General features: G+C 48.5%; 2 protein-coding genes across 2 annotated transcripts; one reads left to right on the top strand and one right to left on the bottom strand.

The window, feature by feature from the left end:
* Positions 1–4,587: 4,587 nt before the first annotated feature.
* Positions 4,588–5,553, top strand: LOC136486002 (uncharacterized). Its single transcript, XM_066482769.1, has 3 exons — positions 4,588–4,706; positions 4,793–5,017; positions 5,303–5,553. Exons 1-3 carry the CDS (start codon positions 4,590–4,592, stop codon positions 5,423–5,425), a joined length of 465 nt encoding a protein of 154 aa, XP_066338866.1. The 5' UTR covers positions 4,588–4,589; the 3' UTR covers positions 5,426–5,553.
* Positions 5,554–9,466: 3,913 nt separating this feature from the next.
* Positions 9,467–11,372, bottom strand: LOC136487539 (uncharacterized). The gene is made up of 3 exons (XM_066484657.1): positions 10,414–11,372; positions 10,129–10,285; positions 9,467–10,032 (listed from the first exon to the last, which is right to left on the bottom strand). Exons 1-3 carry the CDS (start codon positions 10,837–10,839, stop codon positions 9,770–9,772), a joined length of 846 nt encoding a protein of 281 aa, XP_066340754.1. The 5' UTR covers positions 10,840–11,372; the 3' UTR covers positions 9,467–9,769.
* Positions 11,373–22,496: the final 11,124 nt, after the last annotated feature.

The raw sequence follows: 22,496 nt of genomic DNA, 5'->3' as shown, positions 1-22,496 counted from the left end.
GAGCAGAATGAGAGGATCCCCATGAAAGTCCTATGACACCTTCCAATCATACCGAGGCTCCAACAGCTATTCATGAAAGAGGAGTCCGCGAAACAGATGAGATGGCACAAGAATGGTGTTCGATACAATAAAGACAAGATGATACATCCAGCAGATGGTGAAGCATGGAAAAGCTTTAATGCCAAGCATCGTGGCAAAGATGAAGAGGCCCGTAATGTACGTGTTGCGCTGGCAACGGATGGGTTCAATCCTTATGGAATGATGTCGGCCCCATACACTTGTTGGCCCGTGTTCGCTATCCCCCTCAATCTCCCCCCCGGGGACCTACTTCAACGGCAAAACATATTTTTGACGTTGATAATTCCTGGACACCCAGGAGACAAAATGGGTGTGTACATGGAGCCTGTTTATGATGAATTGATCGAGGCTTGGAATAAAGGCGTATTGACTTACGACCGAGCTACAAGGAGGAACTTCAAAATGTATGTTTGGTACCAATACTCTATGCATGACTTTCTGGCGTATGGGATATTCACCGGCTGGTGTGTCCACGGGAAGTATCCATGCCCGGTATGCAAGGCAGCTCTATAGTTCATTTGGTTGAAGAAGGGTGGCAAGTTCTCGTCGTTCGACAAGCATCGACAGTTCCTCCCTCTTGACCATGCATTCAGAAGAGACACCAAGAACTTCATGAAAGGTGCCACGGTGATGACTAGTGCACCTCAGAAGATGACAAGTGCCCAGGTTCATGCTCTGATAGATGCTCTCGTGGTCCCAGCGCAGGAAGATAATCCAAAGAAGGGTAAAAGAAAGAAAGGTAATCCAAAGAAAGATAAGCCAAAGAAAGATCGCTTTGTGGGCTATGGTGTGGAACATATGTGGACTCATAAGCCGAGATTGGAGAGGCTTCCCTATTTTAATGACCTTCTCCTTCCACATAACATAGATGTAATGCACACTGAGAAGAATGTCGCCGAAGCACTTTGGGCAACACTCATGGACATTCCTGACAAGACAAAGGACAACCCTAAGGCCAGAGTAGACATGGCAACACTATGCGATAGACCTAAGCTATAGATGCTGCCTCCAAGAGACAACAAACCATGGAAAAGGCCTAAGGCTGATTACGTCTTGGAAAAGAAGCACAGGACGGAAGTGATAGAATGGATGCAAACGTTAAGTTTCCCTGATGGGTTTGCAGCGAATCTGAGGAGGGGAGCGAACCCAGAAACTGGCAAAGTCTTAGGGATGAAGAGTCATGACTTTCACATATGGATTGAGCGGCTTCTTCCATCGATGGTTTGAGGCTACGTCCCTGAGCATGTCTGGAAGGTGCTGGCAGAGTTGAGCTTTTTCTTCCGCCAGCTCTGTGCCAAGGAGATATCTCTGAGAGTGGTTGAGGAGTTGGAAAAAACGGCACCCGAGTTGCTCTGTAAGTTGGAGAAGATTTTTCCACCTGGCTTTTTCTTGTCGATGCAACATTTGATTTTGCACCTCCCGAATGAGGTACGAATGGGGGGCCCATGCAGAACCGTTGGTGCTATCCAATAGAGAGATGTCTAAAGACTGTTCGCCAGAAATGTGGAAACAAAGGCAGGATTGAGGCTTCCATAGCAGAGGCATTCATTCGTGAGGAGGTGTCAAACTTCACAACATCATACTATAGTGAGAACCTTCCAAGTGTGCATAATCCACCCCCTCGTTACAATGAGGACGAAAATGAATCGACCCTCAGCCTATTCAAAGGGCAACATGGGAGATCAAGTGGAGCGTCCAAAAAGATATTGACCAATGAAGAGTGGCGCAAGATCATGCTCTACGTGTTGACGAACATTGAGGAAGTCGACATGTATCAGGGGTAAGTTCTCAACGAACTTGTTACATACTCCGTAAATTTTCTGCATCCAACAACCTTGTTGCTTGTCGGTGCAGAGAATTTTTTAATCAATACTGGCATCATCCAAGTCCACCTTCTGACCATGAACGAGATACCCTTCTTCAACATGGTTCGCCTGATTTCAAGGTTGATTTCATTACATGGTTCCAAAGAAAGGTACCTTCTGACCAACTTAGCTCGTTCCAAGTTTGGCGTTCCTAGTTGCCTAATTTCATTTCTCTCCTGCTTGATCTTGTAGTGCCAAAGTGATTTGTCTATAAGTGCCGAATTACGACAAGTGGCCAAAGGCTTTTACTGTAAGGTCTCGTCATTTAACGCTTATGATGTGAATGGATATCGCTTTCACACAACAGGCTACGAGAAGAATCGGGCCAATGCAAGGACCACGAATACTGGAGTATTTACGCCCGGAGTAGTTACGCCCGACGCTGATTAGGAGGACTATTATGGCACAGTTGAAGAAATATACGAGCTCGAATACCATGGTGAAAATGCACCTAAGCTTGTCGTATTCAAATGCCAGTGGTTTAAACCTGCAGTACAGAGAAAGTCCCCTAAACTTGGAATAGTCGAAACTAGACAGGATTCCTTCTATGAAGGAGATGATGTCTATATTGTGGCTCAACAAGCCAGTCAAGTTTATTATTGTCCATATGCGTGCAAAACCGACCCACGTCTTCAGGGTTGGTATATTGTGCACAAGGTATCACCACATGGTAAATTACCTCGCCTAAACAATGATGATTACAACTTGAACCCACCCACGCATGACGGGGAGTTCTATCAACAAGACGAGGGACTACTAGGGATGCTTGAGATAGACTTAACCGGGGAGATTGAAATGGAAGTAGATGAGGAATGGGTTGTTGACGAGCAAGCTGCAGATGAGGTGCATGATCCGAGAGACTTGAAAATGCTTGACGGACTACAACTAGACAGCGATGAGGATGAGGCTGTTGATGATTTGGAGGCTCTTGATAGTGATGACGATACCTATCATCCAGATAATCCTGATCATGAAGAATATTAGAAATACATGTAATACTATGTTATTTTGTAATTACATTTTCTTTATTTTGCATCCCTTGCTAAGTATTTCTTGTTTATCATGACTAATAATGGTTTATTCTTTTTAATTGCAGGTGATGGGACCCACTAGGAGGAGCTGTCCCTCGACTTACTCGAGACCGAGGGACATGTCAGCGGCTGAGGAGACAGAGACGGAGCCGTTAGAGAGGCAGAGGCGTCCGAGGGGCAGGCCTAGGCGGGGGGGCCTACCGCTGACTGACCACGACCTCGGCTCCTCGCGCTCTGCTAGGGCTGACGACGTACCTCTGCCCACGGTGGGCGAGGACGCCATTCCACAGATGTACGACGACGCTGTTCCGCACGCGTCCAAGGAGGGGACAGGGGGTTCGACTTCCTCTGCAGCCTCGAAACCCTATAAGCGAGGTCCCAGCCAGCTCCCGAAGCGACCGATTCTTGTTGACCGCCGCCCACTGATTGCACCCGAGGGGGATAGGTAAGTAACTTCATATGTTCTTCATTTGATATGTTGAAAAATCATAATTAGAGCTAATAATAACTATTGTTAACCACTTGTGCAGGAACTGGATGCTTGTGGAGGAGGGGGTCCCGGCTCGCAATGTCAATGGGATCCTAGGACTTCTGTGCAGGGAACACTTCCCTGGCCTAGTGTGGACGTCGGAGGATGAGGACCCAGAGATACCCTCGTTCGACCACTACGCCCTCTTCCCCGCCGCTGGGCACCTAAACTTGGCGGATCAGGTGCTTACGGAGTTGTGGGTAAGCCTTTCTCGCTCTACGACCCTCAATTCATTGCATTCATTGGACATTCTTGAAATAAAATAATGGATACCTTGTGTCTTTATGCAGGACTTCTTCAGATGCCAGCCGGGACAGGAGTTAAGGGCGCATGAGGTGGCTGCCGCTTCCTGTAGAAGGCGTGTCTCGGACTTGTATCACGAGTCCCGCCTCCAGGCGCACATTGACTACAACATCACCTACCGTAATAGAAGAATGAACAGAACTCAGGCAAGAAGAGAGATAGAGATTCTGACAAGGGAGCAGTACCTACAGGTAAATAGAAAACATCTCCTATTGATCTCTTTTTAGATTAACTATGCCTAATTTGATCTTCTGATGGCTTGTAGGTGATTCTGAGCTGGTGCGCCACCTTTCCCGATTGCTGGGCTGCTATAGTGGACAGATGGTTGGACGCGGACTGGCAGAAGGCGCACCACGAGAAAAGCGAGCACCGTATGCTGATGCCAGGTGTACCTCACCATCAGGGCAGCGCCACCCTCAGCAAATACAAAAAGACATATGTAAGTCTCCACCACTTGTCTAATCTAGCCACGCTCAATTCTGTATGATTTCTAACCACATGTTGTTGTCTTTTTCGCAGGAGGCGGCGCACGGTGGCCAGCCAATTGGCCAACTCACGGCGTATGCTCTGGCCCACATGGGCCCGGCAAAGTCCAACATCGAGTACAACCCGGATGCGGGCCCAGAGGCGTACACCAACTCCAGCGTCCACACCCGCCTCAGTTCGTACACGGAGGCATCAAGGTTAGTCCACGGGTCGGACTACGATCCGAGGACCGAGGAGCGCCTTGATCCTGAGCTAGTGATGAGGATTGGGCAAGGCAAGAAGCATGGGTGGTTTTACATGGGCGATGGCATCCTCGAGACGGGCTGTACTCCTCCTCTCAACCGCCTACGAGCAGCGAGCACGAGCTCTAGCGTGCCCATAAGCCAACGGCCGACAGCGGTGGCTTCAATCCAGGTAAGTATTCCAGTTTCATTCGTCGTTCTTTCACTTTTACGTTCCTTAGCTCTGCATTATTGAAACATTGGGGTCAAATGTTGCAGGCCGAGCTGCAGCAACTTCGGGCTCAGCAGAAGAGTTTGCTAGTTGAGAGGGAGGCTGAGCGGGCCGAGCGGGAGTCCGAGCGTCAGAGGGTACAAGCTTTAGAGGCCCAGCAAGATGGTTTGCTCAAGTTCGTGCAACAACTTGGACAGAAACAAGGTTGGGAGATTCCAGCAGAGCTGCTTGCACCACCACCACCACCACTATATCGTCGAGAGTCTACTCCGGTGAGTATGAGTACGGATGTTTTACTTTCTTTGCTCATGCTTAGTGTCAAACCTAGTGATGGCCTTCGTGCCGGATTTGTTGATGTGTTGGCATTCGTGCCGGATTTGTTGATATGTCGGCCTTCGTGCTGGAAATGTGGTTGTCGGCCTTCGTGCCGACGTTTTTCTTGCAGGTTTTGGAAACCTCCCCATGCAGGGGAGGTGCTGCCGAAATTTTCAACTTTTCTTTACACTCCTTATATTTTTATCTTGTCACTCACGTGCAATCTCTTCTCTTTTTTGCAGCATCAATCGGGTGGGGCGTCGAACCATGTCGAAGGGTCGCCGGCATCGCACGTCGGGCCATCCCCACCTGGACCGTCGCCGGGATCGCACGCTGGGGCGTCCCACCCCTCACAGTCGCCGTGAGCCGCCTTCGGAGTCGTTTTTTTTGTATTGAACTTGTGAACTTGGAATAGTGTGTACTTTTGAATGTGTGGTTTGTAATATATTGTGGATTTCGGACAAATTTGGTCGTTTGTGATATATAAATGTGGTTTGTGACATATTGGTGTTGATTTGTGGTTTGGTTTGTGATATATATATATATATATATATATATATATATATATATATATATATATATATATATATATATATATATATATATATATATATATACTTTGTTGTTTACGTGGTAAAGCAAAAAACAAAAAAAAAAGAATTTTAGAGGTGGCTTCCCCGAGTGCCTGTGCTGTGGCACTCGGGGAAGAGGGATTTTTATAAAAAAAAAAACAAATTTCTTCCCCGAGTGCCTGAACTTCGGCACTCGGCAAAGAGTATTTTAAAAAAAAATTCAAAAATCTTTCCCGAGTGTTGCACTCGGGGAAGAAAATAAAAAAAAACAACGTCGGCCGCCGGCCAACGGCGTCAAGTCTTCCCCGAGTGCCAGCACGGCACTCGGCAAAGCCTTCCCCGAGTGCACGATTTTTGACACTCGGGGAAGGCGACTTTCCCGTGAGAGGATTAGCCGGAGGCTCTTCCCTGAGTGTTGCACTCGGGGAAGGCTTCCCCGAGTGCAACTGGGCCTTCCCCGAGTGCAATCGGCACTCGGGGAATCCAGCAGTTCCTGTAGTGGCCGTAGCTGGACCATCCTAGCCAGAGACATCTTATTTCGCTATTACATAAAAGGAAACAACAAATACCGATGCAGCGGTGCGATCTAGGAGGTGGCCTTGCGTCTTCGCGGCCGGCTGGATGAGCCCTTTTCAACAAGTTTGGTGATGTTGGGCCTTCAAACCAGCATAGTCCCTGATTTTCGCAGGCTCCAGCACAACTCTCTTGATAATGCCAAATGGCATGGGAACAAGGGGCACACTGTGATAGTAACATTTACATCCTATAATTGTTGTCATGAAATAAATCAACTCATAGAGTTCCATTGGATCAAACTATTTTAAAGTTGACTAACTTTATAGAGAAGAGTACACTCCAATTAAGTAGACTAATTCATTTAAATGACATTATTTTGGTGTCATAAATATTGGTATTATTTTCCATAAATCCAGCTAAATTTAAGATAGATTGACTTTAGGGAACTCTAGTAGCTGATCTGTTTTGAATAAATCCAGTAAAATTTAAGACAACTTGATTTTAGATAACTCTAGCATTTGATTTATTTTAAGACGAAAGGAGTATTTGTTTTGGCTGGATCATTAATTTACCATGACGTGTTGTAGATCGATGAGGCTGACGTTGTGGCGAGGAAGCGAGCAAAGAAGGGGCAGGGCCGCGACGTCCGGATCGAGCAGGCGATGCCGAGGGACGGAGGAGAGGGAGAGCTGAACACCGCGGGTTCCCGTGCGACGTGCGATGTGGCTTTGTTCCCGCCGCCGCTCGGCGAAGCGCCCTCGGCATGGTGATGATGGACGGCGGTCGACCAGGGCGCACAGCTCCAGGGTTCGTCGTCTTTGGTTCAGCAAGAGCACCGCAGTGGTGGTCGCTCCTTGACACCCGGCACGAACGGAGCGCAACTGGCCACGGCAGCTGCGGCCTTGACCTAGGCAACCTCACGGCCCTCACCTGAGATCGGGAGAGAGGAGATGGACAAAAGGAAGAAGATTGCGCGTGGTGGCAGCGAACAGGGAGATATCGAGGAGGGCATCAGCTTGGGTTTTTTTTATAGCTCGGCGGACGCAGACGCCGGCACCGTCAAGAAGCAGCGCGCCCTCGTGGGTCTGCTCTCCCGGCGCAATCCAAGAATAGCCCCGCTCCGATGGCCTTCCTCTCGGGGCTCCTCAAGACGGCGATGGTGGTGTCCGCATCCAGCATCTACACTTCTTCAGGGCCGACATGGAGAAGCGGATCGGCATGTAGCTGGACCAGGCCATCCTAGAGGACATACTCGTCGCCTCCAGCGCAGGCGCGGCCACGCCGATCAGGCAGCAGCACGTGCTGTATGACACGGACGTGGTTGCGCACATCTTCTCGGTGTTCCTCAACCTCGATGACGACAACGAGGAAGACGCCGGGTTTGACTAGGACAGCCGGGTTTGACTAGGACAGCCCGTGGTCACCGAAGCAGATCGAGCCTCCTGGTGAAGGCCACCAAGCTGCTGAACAGCCTAGTAGAGGTCGCGCTCGACTCCAACACTACTACAAAAATCTTAATGGAGACAGACAAAAAGGGTTAATGGAGACGGACATCGTAACCGTCTCCAATCAAAGGTCACGGTTAATCGTGACTTTACGGAGACAGTCCAAATGCCCGCCTCGGATAATCAATTAAAAAACAAAGAAAAGAGAAAAAGCTAGATGCCCAGCCCTAACGGGCCTGGATATGGGCCTCGCGCCGTCGGATCCGCGCTGCTGCCCCTGCACACGGCCAGGAGCGGCCACCTCGCCCGCGGATCTGACCACCACGGTCGTAGATCCGCCTAGAGAAGCCGCTGGAGGTGCTCCTCGGCCAGATCCGCCGCCACTGGGGGTGCTCCTCAGCCAGATCCGTCGTCGAGCTCGAGGTAGAGGAAGGATCCGCCGCGCGCCGGAGGTGCTCCTCGGCCAGATCCGCGCCGTAGGAGGTGCTCCTCGGCCAGATCCGCCGCAGAGCTCGAGGGAGAGGGAGGATTCGCCGCCGGGGTACGCCGCCGCCCGCACCCGCGAGAGGGAGGCCGCGTCGTCCCGCGCGATGCCGCCACAGGTGGGCCACCACACCGAGGATCCGCCCGGGCCCCGCCTAGATCCGCGCGCGCCCCGCCATGGATCCACCCAGCCTCGGCATGGATCTGCGCTGCCGAGCGCTGCCGCTCCGCCATGATCCGCATCGAAGGGAGGAGAGAGGACGGGGCTACGGAGGGAGGACGACGCCGTGAAGGAGGGAGGAGAGGGCGCGCAAGAGGGAGGGAGGAGAGCGCTGGAGGGAGGGAGGGAGGAGAGGGCCGGAGGGAGGGAGGAGAGCGCCGGAGGGAGTGAGGGAGGAGAGGGCGCCACGCGCTGAGAGCGAGAGGAGGAGAGAGGGCGCACGGCTCGTGCGGCTGAGGAACGGAGGGAGCTCAGACTGAAACACTAAGTATTTTTGGAGGACTGGGCTTTGCCTGGGCTCAGGACTGGGCCAGCATTTTCGAAGGCGGGCCTTATAGTGTGCCTACCTCCATAAATCGATTTACGGAGGCGGTTGCCTTAAGACGGCCGCTTCCGAAAATAAATCATTTTTGGAGGCGGTTGCCGTAAATCGATTTTCCGATCCGTAGGGAATAACCGAGACGGTTGGATTTTGTGACCGTCTCGGTTAATGAAAGGGTATCGTCTTGTAAAATCATTTGTGTAGTAGTGCAACATCCTCCCGTCGTCCAAGTTCATCTCCCTCGCCGAGTTGCTCCCGGACCACGCTCTTTGTTTTGTTTTTGCGTGAGCATTTTATGATTTTTTTCCCACGTGACTCGAGCATCCCAGTTTGATTCTTATTTCTTTTGGTTGTATATTTATTTCTCATAAATTTAAAATATAAAAAAATAAAGGCAAGTATCATATGCCTTTCAACATCTATTATTTCTCTATAAAATAAAGATTTGTGCACCACTAAGTTATTGATGTAATTTAACTAAGAATAAAATAACCACTAATCTTTCTTTATAAAACATTGTCATACTATTGGCATCATTGTAGCTTTGAAGGTAACACACAAATAGATCTATTGCGTTCCTGATCTCATTTTCTATGAATATTCGATTGCTTATTTTCTCTCGTTGTAACCGCACGGGTATATTTGCTAGTACAATATAATCCGGCTAAATTTAAGATCCAATGATCCATATAGACCAGTTTTGCAGCCAACTGGACCTCATCTTTCCTATGAGAATCACACCCATGGACATCAAACGTCTATGGGATGAAGGGAATTTTGCAGCCAACAACAGGACCTCTCATCTTTCAATGTACATACGAATATTACGTATGAGAATCACACCCATGGAGACATCAAACGTCTGTTATTCTTTTAACTTTGCAGCCAACTGGACCTCAGGAGGATAATTGTACAACACAGCTTAGCATGTTTTGATATGGCTCGTTGGCAAAATCTGAAATAGCGCCGCTATTTGAACGCTAAAGTTATGCAATTTAGCGGAGCTATAGCGCTAAATAGTGGTCAAAGTTGGCATAGCGGTAGCGGCACAAATAGCAATAACTTAGTGTGGAGTATCTCCGGCCGCTATAGCACCACGGTAGTCCGTTATTTTAAACCATGATTTGTCCACATGCTAGTTGCTAGGCCAGCTACGTATATTCGTATGCACGTTGAAGCGCAGCCAGATGTTGCTCCGTGGCACGCAGTGTTGGAAGCTTCACTCTCTGAGGTTGATGAGCTCCTTGTGAAGCGCCATCGCTGCCCTTAGGTGCAGAGAACAGTATGCTGGAACAAGCTCCGTCCTCCTCGGCTTCCAGTTCCAGCCGGTAGAGTTGCTGGCCGGCGGCGAAGTTGCCCAGCAGCTGGTACGAGCTCGCCGAGCCGTCCATGGTTAAGCACATCTCATCGGTGCCTGAATCAATGAAATAAACAGATTTACTTATTTATGCAAATCGGATCCAGCTTTAGCACACGTCGACGATCGAGGAAGTGGCGATGACCGACGTACATGCGGCGAGCTCCTTCTGGGTGCGGTAGAGGAACTGCAGCACGGCGGCGACCTCGTCCCGGAACCTGGAGAAAGGGCTGCCGCCGTCGCTGTCTAGCTGCAGCTTGCGGAGCTTGCAGAGGCCCTCGCCGAGCTCCATCATCGCGCCGCGGTGGTTCTGCGCGCGCAGGCCGAGATCGTCATATCGGGATGGAGCAATTGGATCGTCGTTGCACACTTGCACCGACGATGTCAAATTCAGAAGAATTCATCGAGCATCTATTGGCATAGAGTTCATGAAGGAACCTGGTTGAAGAGGTGGTGGAAGCCGACGGCGCACTGGAGGACGCCGTGGAGGAGCGTCCGCGCGGGGTCCTCGGCGCCGTACCACAGCTCCTCCACCACGTCGTGGCACGCGTGGTACTCCCCGCGGTTGAACAGCGCCACCGCCGCGTCGAACGACCCATAACCAGCAGCCGCCTGCTCCTCGTCGTCGTCCTCCTCCTCGTCGGGGGACGGGCGCTCGCCTCGCGCCGTGAGGAGTCGCCAGCGGCAGCGGAGGTCGGAGCTGGCACGGCCGTGGAGGTGGAGCGGCTGATGCCGTGGCGGCGGTAGTCGCTGGCGGCGGAGCAAGAACGCCGCGGCCGCGGTGCCAGTGGTGCTGGTACACGCGCGGAGGCCCGGCGGCGAGCCAGCGCGCGCGCACGCGGAGGCGGAGGCCGGCACCGCCATGGAGGTGGAGGCGGGCGTGCCACGTATGACTTGCCTTGGATGTGGTGCCCGTGCCGTGCCGTGTCCGTGTGTGGCTGGCCACCGCCACGCCACCAATCATTGGCTCCCCACTGCACGTGTGGACTGCATACAGCGCACCGCGAACGAAAATATCCTTTCCAAAATATCTTTCTACTACTGGGCGTCCGGTCGACTGGACGATTAGGTTGGCGTGGGCCGCGACACTTCGAATGGTCCAACAACTTTTTTCCTGCGCTTGTTTTCGTGTTTCTTTCGTTTGGCTGCTGTCTTCGCTCATAAGCAACGACCGTACCATCGCAGCGTGGTTCACCGTGACCGCTTCACAGTCACGTTCTCCACCACGCCCGCCCGACAAGCGGCCTCCATCCTCCGTCTCCACCGTTTCGAGCGTCCCCAATCGCCTTCCTCTCTCTCCACCATGCTCACCGACCACCGCTCAAGCACCAGGCGGTCAGGAGAGGGGGCCGTCGCTGGCCGGGCCCAAGCACAGCTGGCCGCTGCAAGGTCACGTCACCATCCTCGGTTGTCGGTTGACCGAAACTGACCGTTCCCCGCTATGCTCTGCGTTGTTCGAAAGAACAAGGATGAAAAACGCATGTTGCAAACATATGTTTAAGTGTTTAAGATGTTTCGTAGGTATATGGATGTTGCAAAGGCAATCGAAATGTTGCATATGTTGCAATGGTTATACACGAATGTTTAAAGCTTCTGTTCCCAATGTTTCATCTATTTTTTTAATGTACGTTCACTACACCACGACCCTTAAATAGCGACTGATTTGGAGTTGCTGAAAGGGGTGTACAACGATAGACAGTCAGTTGCTAAATGTTATAGCGACGGACCCCTGCAGATGTTATTGAAGCCATCATTATATATGTAAACAACAACGGACATCATCTTTAGCAACGGACAGTTCGATGGTGCAACTTTTAGCGACCGACAACATGTTAGAGCTTTTAGCGACCGACAGTTCATCACAATAAGGACTTTTAGCGACTAACAATCCATCGCGCTCAATTAAACAAGATAAAAAAATAAAACCTTGTATATCTAAAACTCGTATACATTGGATTAAACATTCAAGACCAATGCAATATTGAAATGATTTAGGATGACATACACAAATGATCACATTAGACATACTCATTCAATCGTCAAACTCAAGTACATATACAATCATGTCACTTAAAATCAAGCTATCCTTGTCTCAACATATGTATATACAACTGATGAAAAAAACAAACTAACACTTGCTGTCCATGGAAGCCATCAAAAATTAGGTAAAAGCTCAAAATACACAACCATCAGTACATGACTGTGAGTATTGAGTAGATAAACCATCCTCTCGTGCTGACTGAAATCTATACTGAAGTGTTCTACACCTTCTGAAATGTGCAACTATAGACGCCAAGGACCCACTACATGGATAGGAAGAGCACGTGTACAACCAAAATAGATAGAAACTGAATAAGAAAGTATTTTACTTTTATACTTTTGTACACAAGTAGCACTAAAAAATATGCTAACTAGGGCCTTGTTTAGATGCCATCCAAATTCTAAGTTTTTTCACTCTCTCTCCATCACATCAATTTTTAGCCGTTTACATGGAGTATTAAATGTAGGTAAAAAAATAACTAATTACACAGTTTAGTTGGAAATTACGAGATGAATCTTTTGAGTCTAGTTGGTCCACGATTGGACAATATTTGCCAAATAAGACGAAAGTGGTACTATTCATCGGGTTCAAAAAATTTGCAAAGTGAACCAGGCCTAGCACGAACCCCCGTTCAGCTGCACTAGCAAGCATAAAAATGTAGCATGAGGAGGCACCAGTAACGTAGGAAACCGTTGTAAATTTCGTAAACAATGCAAAGCATACAGACAAGAATAAAGCACTGAGTAACAAATACGACAGATAAATGTATGTGCATGTCTGCATAAACCATAGAGCTAAGCAGCAAGTGTGTAGGAGATTTTGTAAAGCATAATAATAATATTAAAGTTAACAAAGATGCCAGAAATCAGGAAATCTAGTCTCTAATATAGTAATTATGTTCATAACATACATTGATTCTACCTAGGTTGTCTAACTAACCCTACAGGTACCTATCGTACTGCGCATAGTTTCAGCTTCAAACCAATCAATAATAGCACAAAACAATTTCGCATCTAAAACTTGCAGGTTCATAGGACCTCTGAATTTCTTGTAGAAAATATCTAAACAATACATTTTCTGTCGCATTAGGGAATCAATGTTGCCTGAGTTTGTCGCTGTGGCACAGATACTGGATCTGCTTCTCTCTCGATTCCCCTACTGTCAATGAATATGAAAATAATATTGTGCAGCAAAATTTCCGTCAAATCTGTCATGACAGTTCTAGGTGCCACTGTAAAGCAACACAGCAAAAAGATAGTGATAGGTGCCACTGTAAAACAACACAGCAAAAAAAAAGTGCACCAACTATGAAGGTTTGCACCAACACTGAAGCACTGGCCATAGCATACACATGAATTTAATCTAGGCTGTTTAAGAATCCAAGTCCAAGATTAGTAGTACCTGAGTAATCGGGGTTGAAGCAAATCGATGAATAGGTACGAACCTGCAGCAGGAACTGCGCCGACATTTAGACAATCACCTGTAACAGAGGCATACAAACTATCACATATATACAGTCCTTAACATTTCTGCTGAACTGATGAAGTGTAAGCTGACAATATTATATTTTTGTTTTGGTGCCATTAACTAAAAAGTAAAATGCCAAGAAATGCTTTGATAAATAATTCCTGGTTGTGAATACCAAGAAATTTTTGTTTCTGAATGGCAGCTACAAACTTAGAAGACAAAAGGGGTGGAAAAGATGATTACCTGGTTGTGAATGTCATGTATGATCCTCATTGTTATTTTGTCCATCCATATCACACGATTTAACATCTTCATCTAATCTTGTACAAAAATAATAATTATGGTAGCATTGGTGAGAAAACAGTGAATTTTCAAACTTGTGCTAGCTGAGACTTGTGGTTCCAGCAAAAAAAAAAAACAAGTACATGATCAACTTCTTACTCAATTATGGAAGTAAACCACATACTGTGATCTCAGAAAAGGTGGAGGAAAAAAATCTGAACTACTGAACTTAGCTAGGCATTGATATGAGTTAGAAGCTCTAATTATATAATGGCTTTATTTCTGTCTTTAAAGCATGAGCCTGCCCATCTCAGAAAAGGTGGAGGAAAAAAATCTGAACTACTGAACTTAGCTAGACATTGATATGAGTTAGAAGCTCTAATTATATAATGGCTTTATTTCTGTCTTTAAAGCATGAGCCTAAAAAACACTGCCCATCTCAGAAAAGGTGGAGGAAAAAAATCTAAACTACTGAACTTAGCTAGGCATTGATATGAGTTAGAAGTTCTAATTATATAATGGCTTTCTTTCCGTCTTTAAAGCATGAGCCTAAAAAACTCTGCCCATCTCCTATCGTTGTGTTGCATATAGCACACAAATGTTACTACTGCTAGTTACACTTAGAACTTTAAAAGTATGTGATTCTTTATCCACCACCAGATCTAGCACAAATGATGGAACTATATAAACCAATTACAGAAAACTTAGTACTGAAGATCCATTGGAACCAGATTTAGTATGTACAAAATTTTTGAAGCGAGTGGAACCATAAATTACCTTAGTGAAGGTGATAGGATGGAATTTGCAGCACTTTACAACTCACTGAGCCAGCCAAACGAATGAAGGCAGCTCTGTCCTACTCCAAGACATTGAAAAGCAGAGCAGCATATATGACTAACAATATATATACACATGTGATTAGATCATATCCGAATACAAATAGTTCAAGAAAGAAAAATCACTAACAACGTTGTTATATTTGTGAGCTGGTTAAACAAATCATTGTTGCTCATATCCCTGCAGAACACTAAAGTACAATTAAGACCAGAAAATGACATGTTCAATGTAAACATCCGAGCATTGACATTTAAGAGAGCATGTGAGATATAAATTACAGCTAAACTAGCATAGTTAGCTGGTTCATGTTATAGCCCAAGGTGTCCTTAAGCCGCATCCCAGGTTACTGAATACAACATCTCTGAATTCCAGTATCTCTTTTGTGCAATTATCTAAATTCGGTGGCGTGTAGACAGCTCTGTATCTGAACCCAAAATTCATGATTCAATAAGAAAATTTCCTATACAGTTGTGGACAGCACACCTACCCAAATTTCATGAAACATTCATATGTAGGAACCTGATTTTTTTCAGAATTCATACTTCTGCTGTCGCAATGGACTGACTAGAACTTGAAAGGTATAGCAATCACAACCTAGAAGAGCAAGCCATAGAACCTTTCCTCACTACATAACCGATTGGGTATCGCATCGTGATGGGTAAGACACCGCGGCCCGTGTGAGCTGTTGCGCACGCGCTGCCGGAGGGGTGCGCCGCCGGAGGGGCCGTAGCCTGCCCACCGCGCCACCATCACCGTCGTGGATGTGCGGATCTAGGTCGTGCTCACCGAATCCCGCCTCCACCATCGACGAATCCCACGAGGAGGGCCGGCGCACCAGCCACCGGATCTCGCTCCGGGAAGGGAAGGGAGCGGTGCGGCAAGGGAGAGGAACGGTCACACGGGGAGGGGCAACAGGAGCAGCCGGCGACCATCCGACGGGGAGATGGGGGCGACCATCCGAGCGGCGCGGCTGACGTCCTAGGGCGGGCGGCCGGCGGGGGCCGACGGTTGGGGGCGGGCGGCCTGGCGGCGGGGCGGACGTCTGGGCCCGGGCAACGGCGGGGGCAGGCGGCCGGCGGGGGCAGCCGACAGGGGCAAGCAGCTGGGAGGGCGGACGTCGGTCTTGTGAGGAGGCGGCCGATTTTTTTGGCCCTTTTTCTAGAAAGTTTTTCACAAATATGCCCCTGGAGGTATGCTTTCAAAATCTGGACCCTTAGCTCGACGCCATCGTTGGTGGCGCCGAGCTTACACGTCTCGGCACCATAGATTTTGACGCCTAAGTCTTGGGCTCGGCGCAGACGTGGCGGTGACTTGGCAAGCACCTTGGCGCCGTAGATCTTGGCGCCGAGCTTGGCGTAGTGGTTATTGGTGCCAAGCTTGGCGCTGTGGTTATTGGTGCCGAGAACGGCACCAAGATCTATGGTGGCGAGGTGGTGTTTTAACCCAGCGCCCAACCTTCTTGCCCGAGCCTTCTTCCTCTTCTTTCTCCTCCCTCTCGGATTTTTTCTCTCCTCACTTCGCCCTACCTCACGAATCGGCATATTGGACCTTGGAAACTTTGATTTAATTCGTAGATCTTCGAGCACAAGGTATCATCGCTCCCTCCTAGTTTTTTTTTTCAAATCGATTCAGTATATATTAGTTGGATTTTTCAACTTTAGAATCGTCATTACTTAGGGTTTCATGCAATTTTAATATTTATATTATACAACCGTAGGATGCCAAGGCGTGGAAAAGCTACTAAACCAAGGTAACCTTAGCTCACGTTGTCATTATTGTGGATCAAATGGGAAACCCTAGGTGTAGGGTTTAATGTTAATTGCTTTTGGTTCTTAGAACAAAAATTGCTAAATTATAGTTATGGCTGGATGACCAGAAATGCCTTTGACCCATTGCCTCTGTCTAGTGGTGTTCTAGTGTCCATGTGCTTTTGCGGCGATACTTGCAAGGTAGCCAGGTCTAATGAAGAGGACACGTGTAGGCAGAGGTATTGGATGTGTTCCAATTTTGCGTTTGAGCCTATATTTTGTCAGCGCCGCATTAACAAGATGGTGAGGAATTGATGTTTGTGTCATATGACATCTTGTATGATTTTTTTTGTTTTGTAATAATTACATTTTTTGCAGACCCCTACACCGCTCTGTGATTTTGAGCAGTGGATTGACACTGAGATCAAACCTGAAGACAAGGAATGGATGCAGAAACTGTTGCGGTGGGAGACAGAGGACAAGGAGATGATGGAGAAGAGATGCGGAGAGGAGGCTGCAAAAAAGGAGCACAAGGAAGAGGAGAAAAAGAGGCATATTGCTGCGTACATGGAGGAGAGGGAGAAGAAGCATGAGCGTGCACGCCGAGCGAAAGCAGCGATGGAGGAGAATCCCGATGCCTGAGGAAGAGAAAGTGACCTCGTTGCACTCAGTAGTCTCCATTACTTGCTAGTTCTATGGTTTATTCATGAACAATGTTATCTACTGTTGGACTTTTCATTGTGTTGTCATGTAATGCACTTTAACTATGGGCATGCTTAGGTCATGTACTGTGTTATTTAGTTTGTCAGCACGTACTTCTAGTATTATTATGTCATAGTATTGGACTTTTCATTATGTAGTTGTTTTCATTATTTATGGTCATAATATTCAGTTTAATATTGCGGACGTAATGAAATATGATCATGTGTTGCAAACAAAACCTAACGAAGTAGGGCATTATATAATTCAACACATAAAACACATGAAATGGCATGTGAGAACATGTACCGAACTGGGGTATAGATGTCCTGAACTAAACCTAACATGCCTTAAGTAATTGAAGCGAACAACAAGCACACGAAATGACATGTGAGAACATGTACCAAACAAGGGTACATAGTTCCTTCGACTAAACCTATCATGCCTTAGGTAATTAAACCAAACAACAAACACATGGATGTGCCATGTGAATAAGATAAGGTCGTCCTAGTAGTGTGGCCACATAGCAAATTGTGTTGCACCTTCTCCACAGTAGCCTCCCATTGTTGTTGGTGGTGGTGGCAGGGGTGATAGCGGAGGCCCCTTATTCTTGTGATTAGGGCAGGTGTAATATGGATCATTGCAGAGTGTCTCCTGTGAACTTGCACCATTGTTATTGTCGTCGTCTTCGTTTTCCTTGTATCCACTGCTAACTTCTCTTTGTAGATCGAAGATTTGGTCCTGTAGGTAGTAGATGTACTATTGATGCGAATAAATTGGTCGAGGATCGACTCACCTAGTGAATCCACAGTTTTCTTCGGACTCGGAAGACTACAATAAGTATGTCCTGTGAGTTGTAAGGGTATTCGAGAAACATATTTTACAAAACAAAATGTAATAGCAATTACCCATGCTCGTGGGCATTTAAAGAAGCGACGACCTCCGTCGACCCCCTCGGTGAACATCTGCACTAAGCAGTCCTTACCATGCATTTATTTTGGCCAATCTTCCTTCCTGTTATCATATCCTTTAAGAGGGCACTCTTTAGTGAAATCACTCTTGCTCTCGGGGAGAAACTGATACATGGGTTCCTCAAAGAAATCAAGCCCAAGAGACCCCTCCCACACAATGAGAGTTCCCTTTGTCCCCCCCCTTTTCCTCTCCCACTCCTGAAACCCTTTCCTCTAGATGACCCTCCAGACATTCCTACTGCAACAAAACCGAATACTAGTTTGGTTTTCCTTTTAGTTAGCAATGTATCCTAGAACGCATATATATAGGCGGAGGCAGGTTTGCTAGCCATTGTATTGTGCTGTTCACTAGAGAGCCTCCAAACTGAAAAGCCTACATCGTAGGACATTGGAGAGCCTAGATTCCATGACTAAAAAGCCTATTTGATTTTAGACTTCAATCACTATTCCGAAGGACACTGAAAAGTCTATTCGATGGTGACATGACAAATCACTGTAAAGGCTATTTCCCCTAGATTCCATGACTGAAAAGCCTATTCGATTTTAGACTTCAATCACTATTTTGAACTAGAAAAACTGATGCCGCTGATTAATACGTACTTTAGATAGAAAATGCCATGGATAAGACACTTACTCGGATGATTCTGTGTCAAAGGGATCTCATGAGGAGGATCTATCACAACATCATGAGTCTGACAAGCATCTCCAACTAGCTCATTGGGGATAGATTGAGCATCGGGAACCGTAGGTGCAACCTCCACATCCATATCAGGTTCCAAGACGGGAGGGTCAAAGTGTGCCTGCTGACCCATTGGTGGGGAAACCCCATGAGGGATGGGATCAACTAACACCCGATGCACAACCACGTCCAAACTTTGGAACTGGCACTTCATAGCTGATCTCACATAGTTCTCCCACTGGTCTGCACACCCAATTGGGATCATCTTGCTTAGGATATTGGGAGGGGAACCTAGGTGAAGTACACCCTCCACTACGATGCCATTATCATCATCAGCTCCATGGTAATGTAGCTCCTCCCGAGCCCTTGCAACCAACTCACTAAATGAAGGCTTTTCATTGAATAACACAGGCACGCTTTGCATCTCAACAAACTCAACATATCCATAGCGATCTCTTTCCATGGAGCCTCCATGATATATGCTCACTAGGTTGTCCATCTAGTTCATACACATAAGGACGCACAATTCCTTTAGTCCAATATAAATGAAGCATACTAAGTACAAGGTCTCTAGTATGTAATAACTAACTAAATAGATACTATCAATTCACTACTAACTACTAACTACTACTAACTAACTATGTCAAGTAACTATCTAACTAACTATGTAACTAAGTATATAACTATTTAACTAACTATCTTGCCAACTATATAACTAACTATATATCTAACTATGTAAAGTACCCATCAATCAACCTATCAATCTAAATATCTTTTTACCTATCTAAATCACTACCACACTAACCAAATAATAACCATTGTTAAATAACAAAATTTAAAAACTAATGTACCTCGAGTGCAGGGGACGCCCAGCCGGTCAACAAGAGGCAGACACGGCTGGCGGGGAAGCTGTCATGCGCCCATGCGTGCACCTGAGCGGCAATAGGAGTGGCCAAGCGGGTGGGGGCGGGCGGCCATAGGACGCCAGCAAACGGCACCCTGCTACCGGCCTACGGCCCCCGCTGCCCTTGTGGAGCGGGCAAGGGAGGGCAGCGCAGCAGGGGTCGCCATGGTGCAACAGTCGTGGCAGGGCTCGGCGCGCCGCATATGCGGAGATGTTTGGGTTTTAGGCATCCGACGTTGCAACTTCGTCGAAACCTTCTCGATTTTTTATCATAGCCTCTACATGCGATAACACGACGCCCAGACAAGTTTCATGATTTTCGGACTTCGTTCGGATTTTATATAATTTAAATACACTTTTCCCGCAAGTTGTTCGTCATGTTACGTCAACAAGATGCTCGACATTTCATGCGAGTTCCTGGATAAGGCATCAACATACACCAAATATCATTAATATAATTTTTTGAATCACCAAATTCTATTATTTCATGCACCTGCAGTTCAAATTCGAAGTATGCAAAAAAATTCAACGAAACGAAAAAAACTAACGAAATATAACAAAATAAGTCAAAATTTTCCCAAATATGAACATGCAGTTTTAAACAATGTGGGAAGGCCTCACAAAAAAATAAGGTAAAAAAACAAAAAAACAAAAATTCTTCCCCGAGTGCCTTCCCTGGCACTCGGCGAAGAGGCTCTTTCCCGAGTGCCAGGACAGGGCACTCGGGGAAGACTTAAAAAAAAGGCCCAACAGGCCTTATCTAAACCTAACCGGCCACCCCACCCCACCCCACACCCGCCAGCCCGCCCCGTCCGTGCGCTACCCCGCCGCCGCCAGCTCCCCTCCGCGCGCCACTGCCGCTCGCCGCGCGCCCCCCGCAGACCCCGCAGCGCCGCGCGCCGCCGCAGCCCCCGCGCGCGCGCCCCAGCAGGCACCGCCGGCGCGCTACCGCAGCCCGAGACGGCGTCGCCGGCCCCCCGCAGCCCCGCGCGGCCCCCCGCAGCCCCGCAGCGCCGCGCGCCGCCGCAGCCCCCGCGCCGCGCGCCCCAGCAGGCCCCGCCGGCGCGCTCCCGCCAGCCCGAGACGGCGTCGCGCCCCCGCAGCCCCCGCGCCGCGCGACCCCTCAGGCCCCGCCGGCGCGCCCCCCGTAGCCCGAGACGACGGCGCGGCCCCGCCAGCGCGCCCCCTGTCCCTGCGCGTCGGGGCCCGACCGGCCGGCGCGCTCCCTCCCCAGCCCCGAGGCAAGCCGCCAGGCCCCTATCCGTCCGTCTGTCCGTGTGGAGCCCAGCCCCTGGCGCTGGTCAGGGAGCAGAGAAGGAGGAGGTAGGTGGAGGAAGGAGGAGGAAGGAGGAAGAAGAAGGGGAAGTGGAGGAGAAGGAGAAAGAAGGGGAGGAGGTGCCACCGTCGCCACGTCATGTCCCGTTGTCGGCGTCTTCTTCTCCGCGTGCACGTCCCGCCAACGCCCAAGGTATACGAACCGTCCCGCTCTGGTTGTCGGCCATCGCGCCGTTTATGTGTTGACGGCCTTCGTGCCGGAATTGTGGATGTGTGGGCCATCGTGCCCCAAATGTGGACATCGGCCATCGTGTCGACGGTTTTTCTTGCAGGTTATCGAAACCTCCCCATCCAGGGGAGGTTCTGCCGAAATTTTGTACTTATAGTGCTGTTTTTCTTCTTTTGCAGAGCAGGACCTGTCGCAGGGGAATCGGAGCACCTAGGCGACCTCGATCGTCTTCGTCGGCGCTGCGGTCCTACCTGCACAGCGCTGACTCGCCACTGCACCGAATCGCCACTGCGTCGCTAGCCTTTCTCCACCGCCACCCTAGGTATAATTAAGCTCTTTTCCTTACCGTTGTCGTACGTAGATCGGTGTAGCCCAGTTAGGCGTCTCCCGTCCGAAATAGATACGATTGGAGGTATGCGGATCTCTGCATATCTATGACCGTATCTATTTCGGATTGTCCAGGTGTAATTGGACAACCCACGGATGGGTTGATGGGTTAGTTTCCATGTTCTGCTCGGATCCGAGACGGAGTTTCGGCACCACCTACCTGTTGTTCTCTAGATACACACTCCCTTCCAGGACGTGTATCGGGAGAGCAGCGGGTAGGTGCTGCCGAAATTCTGTCTCGGATTGGAGTAGAGCATGGAAACTAACCTCATCTACGCATCCGCGGGTGGGATTAGGACCTATCCTCACCTATTAGACAGTAGGCACGCCGTGCAGATGCGACTGATGGTTACTTTACTCCATTATGTGTATATGCTAGAGGATGGATACCCGTGAGTGGATGTACACAGGACGCCCAAGTCAGTCTCAAATCACCCGTGAATGGATGGATAAGACCGAGAAATTCTTGGACCATGCATTTAAGGCAGCTAAGGGAGCGAGAGACACATTCTGTCCCTGCAGCGAATGTGAAAACAAGAAAAGAAGAACAAGGGAAGTCATGATGAAGCATCTTTGCAAGTATGGATTTATGCCAAACTATACCCGGTGGGTGCACCATGGTGAACCCTACCGTCCTAGAGAGGAGGTCGTGAGACGAGGCTTGGAGGCATTTGATGGTGATGGCGGGGTAGCAGGATGGTTAGGTGACTATGCGGATGCGATGTTCGCTGAAGGACGTACGGAGGACGAGCAGGAGGATGGGGAGGAGGAGCCAGAGCCAAGCGCTAAGGTGTTCTTGGACATGTTGAAATCGGCACAGAAGTTCCTACATGAGAAGACATCGATTTCTCAACTAGATGCCATTGGGCGCCTATTGGGGTTGAAGTCACAGCACAACATGACTCGAAAATGCTTCGATGATATGGTGGCAATTATTGGGGATCTGCTTCCGGCGGGTCATCAGCTGCCTCCAAACTTGTACGAGACAACAAAACTCCTTCG

This window comes from Miscanthus floridulus, chromosome 10 (genome assembly GCF_019320115.1).
Source record: "Miscanthus floridulus cultivar M001 chromosome 10, ASM1932011v1, whole genome shotgun sequence".
Classification (NCBI taxonomy): domain Eukaryota; kingdom Viridiplantae; phylum Streptophyta; class Magnoliopsida; order Poales; family Poaceae; genus Miscanthus; species Miscanthus floridulus.
Note: the sequence above shows the minus strand (reverse complement) of the source record. Positions and strands in the feature narration are given on the sequence as shown.

What these genes read in the sequence shown, in the direction of transcription:
- LOC136487539 (XM_066484657.1), bottom strand. Translation starts at nt 10,839, where the DNA reads ATGGCGGTGCCGGCCTCCGCCTCCGCGTGCGCGCGCGCTGGCTCGCCG. An exon ending in TCCACCACCTCTTCAACCAG is followed by an intron (nt 10,286 to 10,413) that starts GTTCCTTCATGA and finishes CTGCGCGCGCAG; the next exon opens with AACCACCGCGGCGCGATGAT. An exon ending in CCAGAAGGAGCTCGCCGCAT is followed by an intron (nt 10,033 to 10,128) that starts GTACGTCGGTCA and finishes TCATTGATTCAG; the next exon opens with GCACCGATGAGATGTGCTTA.
- LOC136486002 (XM_066482769.1), top strand. Translation starts at nt 4,590, where the DNA reads ATGGGCGATGGCATCCTCGAGACGGGCTGTACTCCTCCTCTCAACCGC. An exon ending in CAGCGGTGGCTTCAATCCAG is followed by an intron (nt 4,707 to 4,792) that starts GTAAGTATTCCA and finishes CAAATGTTGCAG; the next exon opens with GCCGAGCTGCAGCAACTTCG. An exon ending in ATCGTCGAGAGTCTACTCCG is followed by an intron (nt 5,018 to 5,302) that starts GTGAGTATGAGT and finishes TCTTTTTTGCAG; the next exon opens with CATCAATCGGGTGGGGCGTC.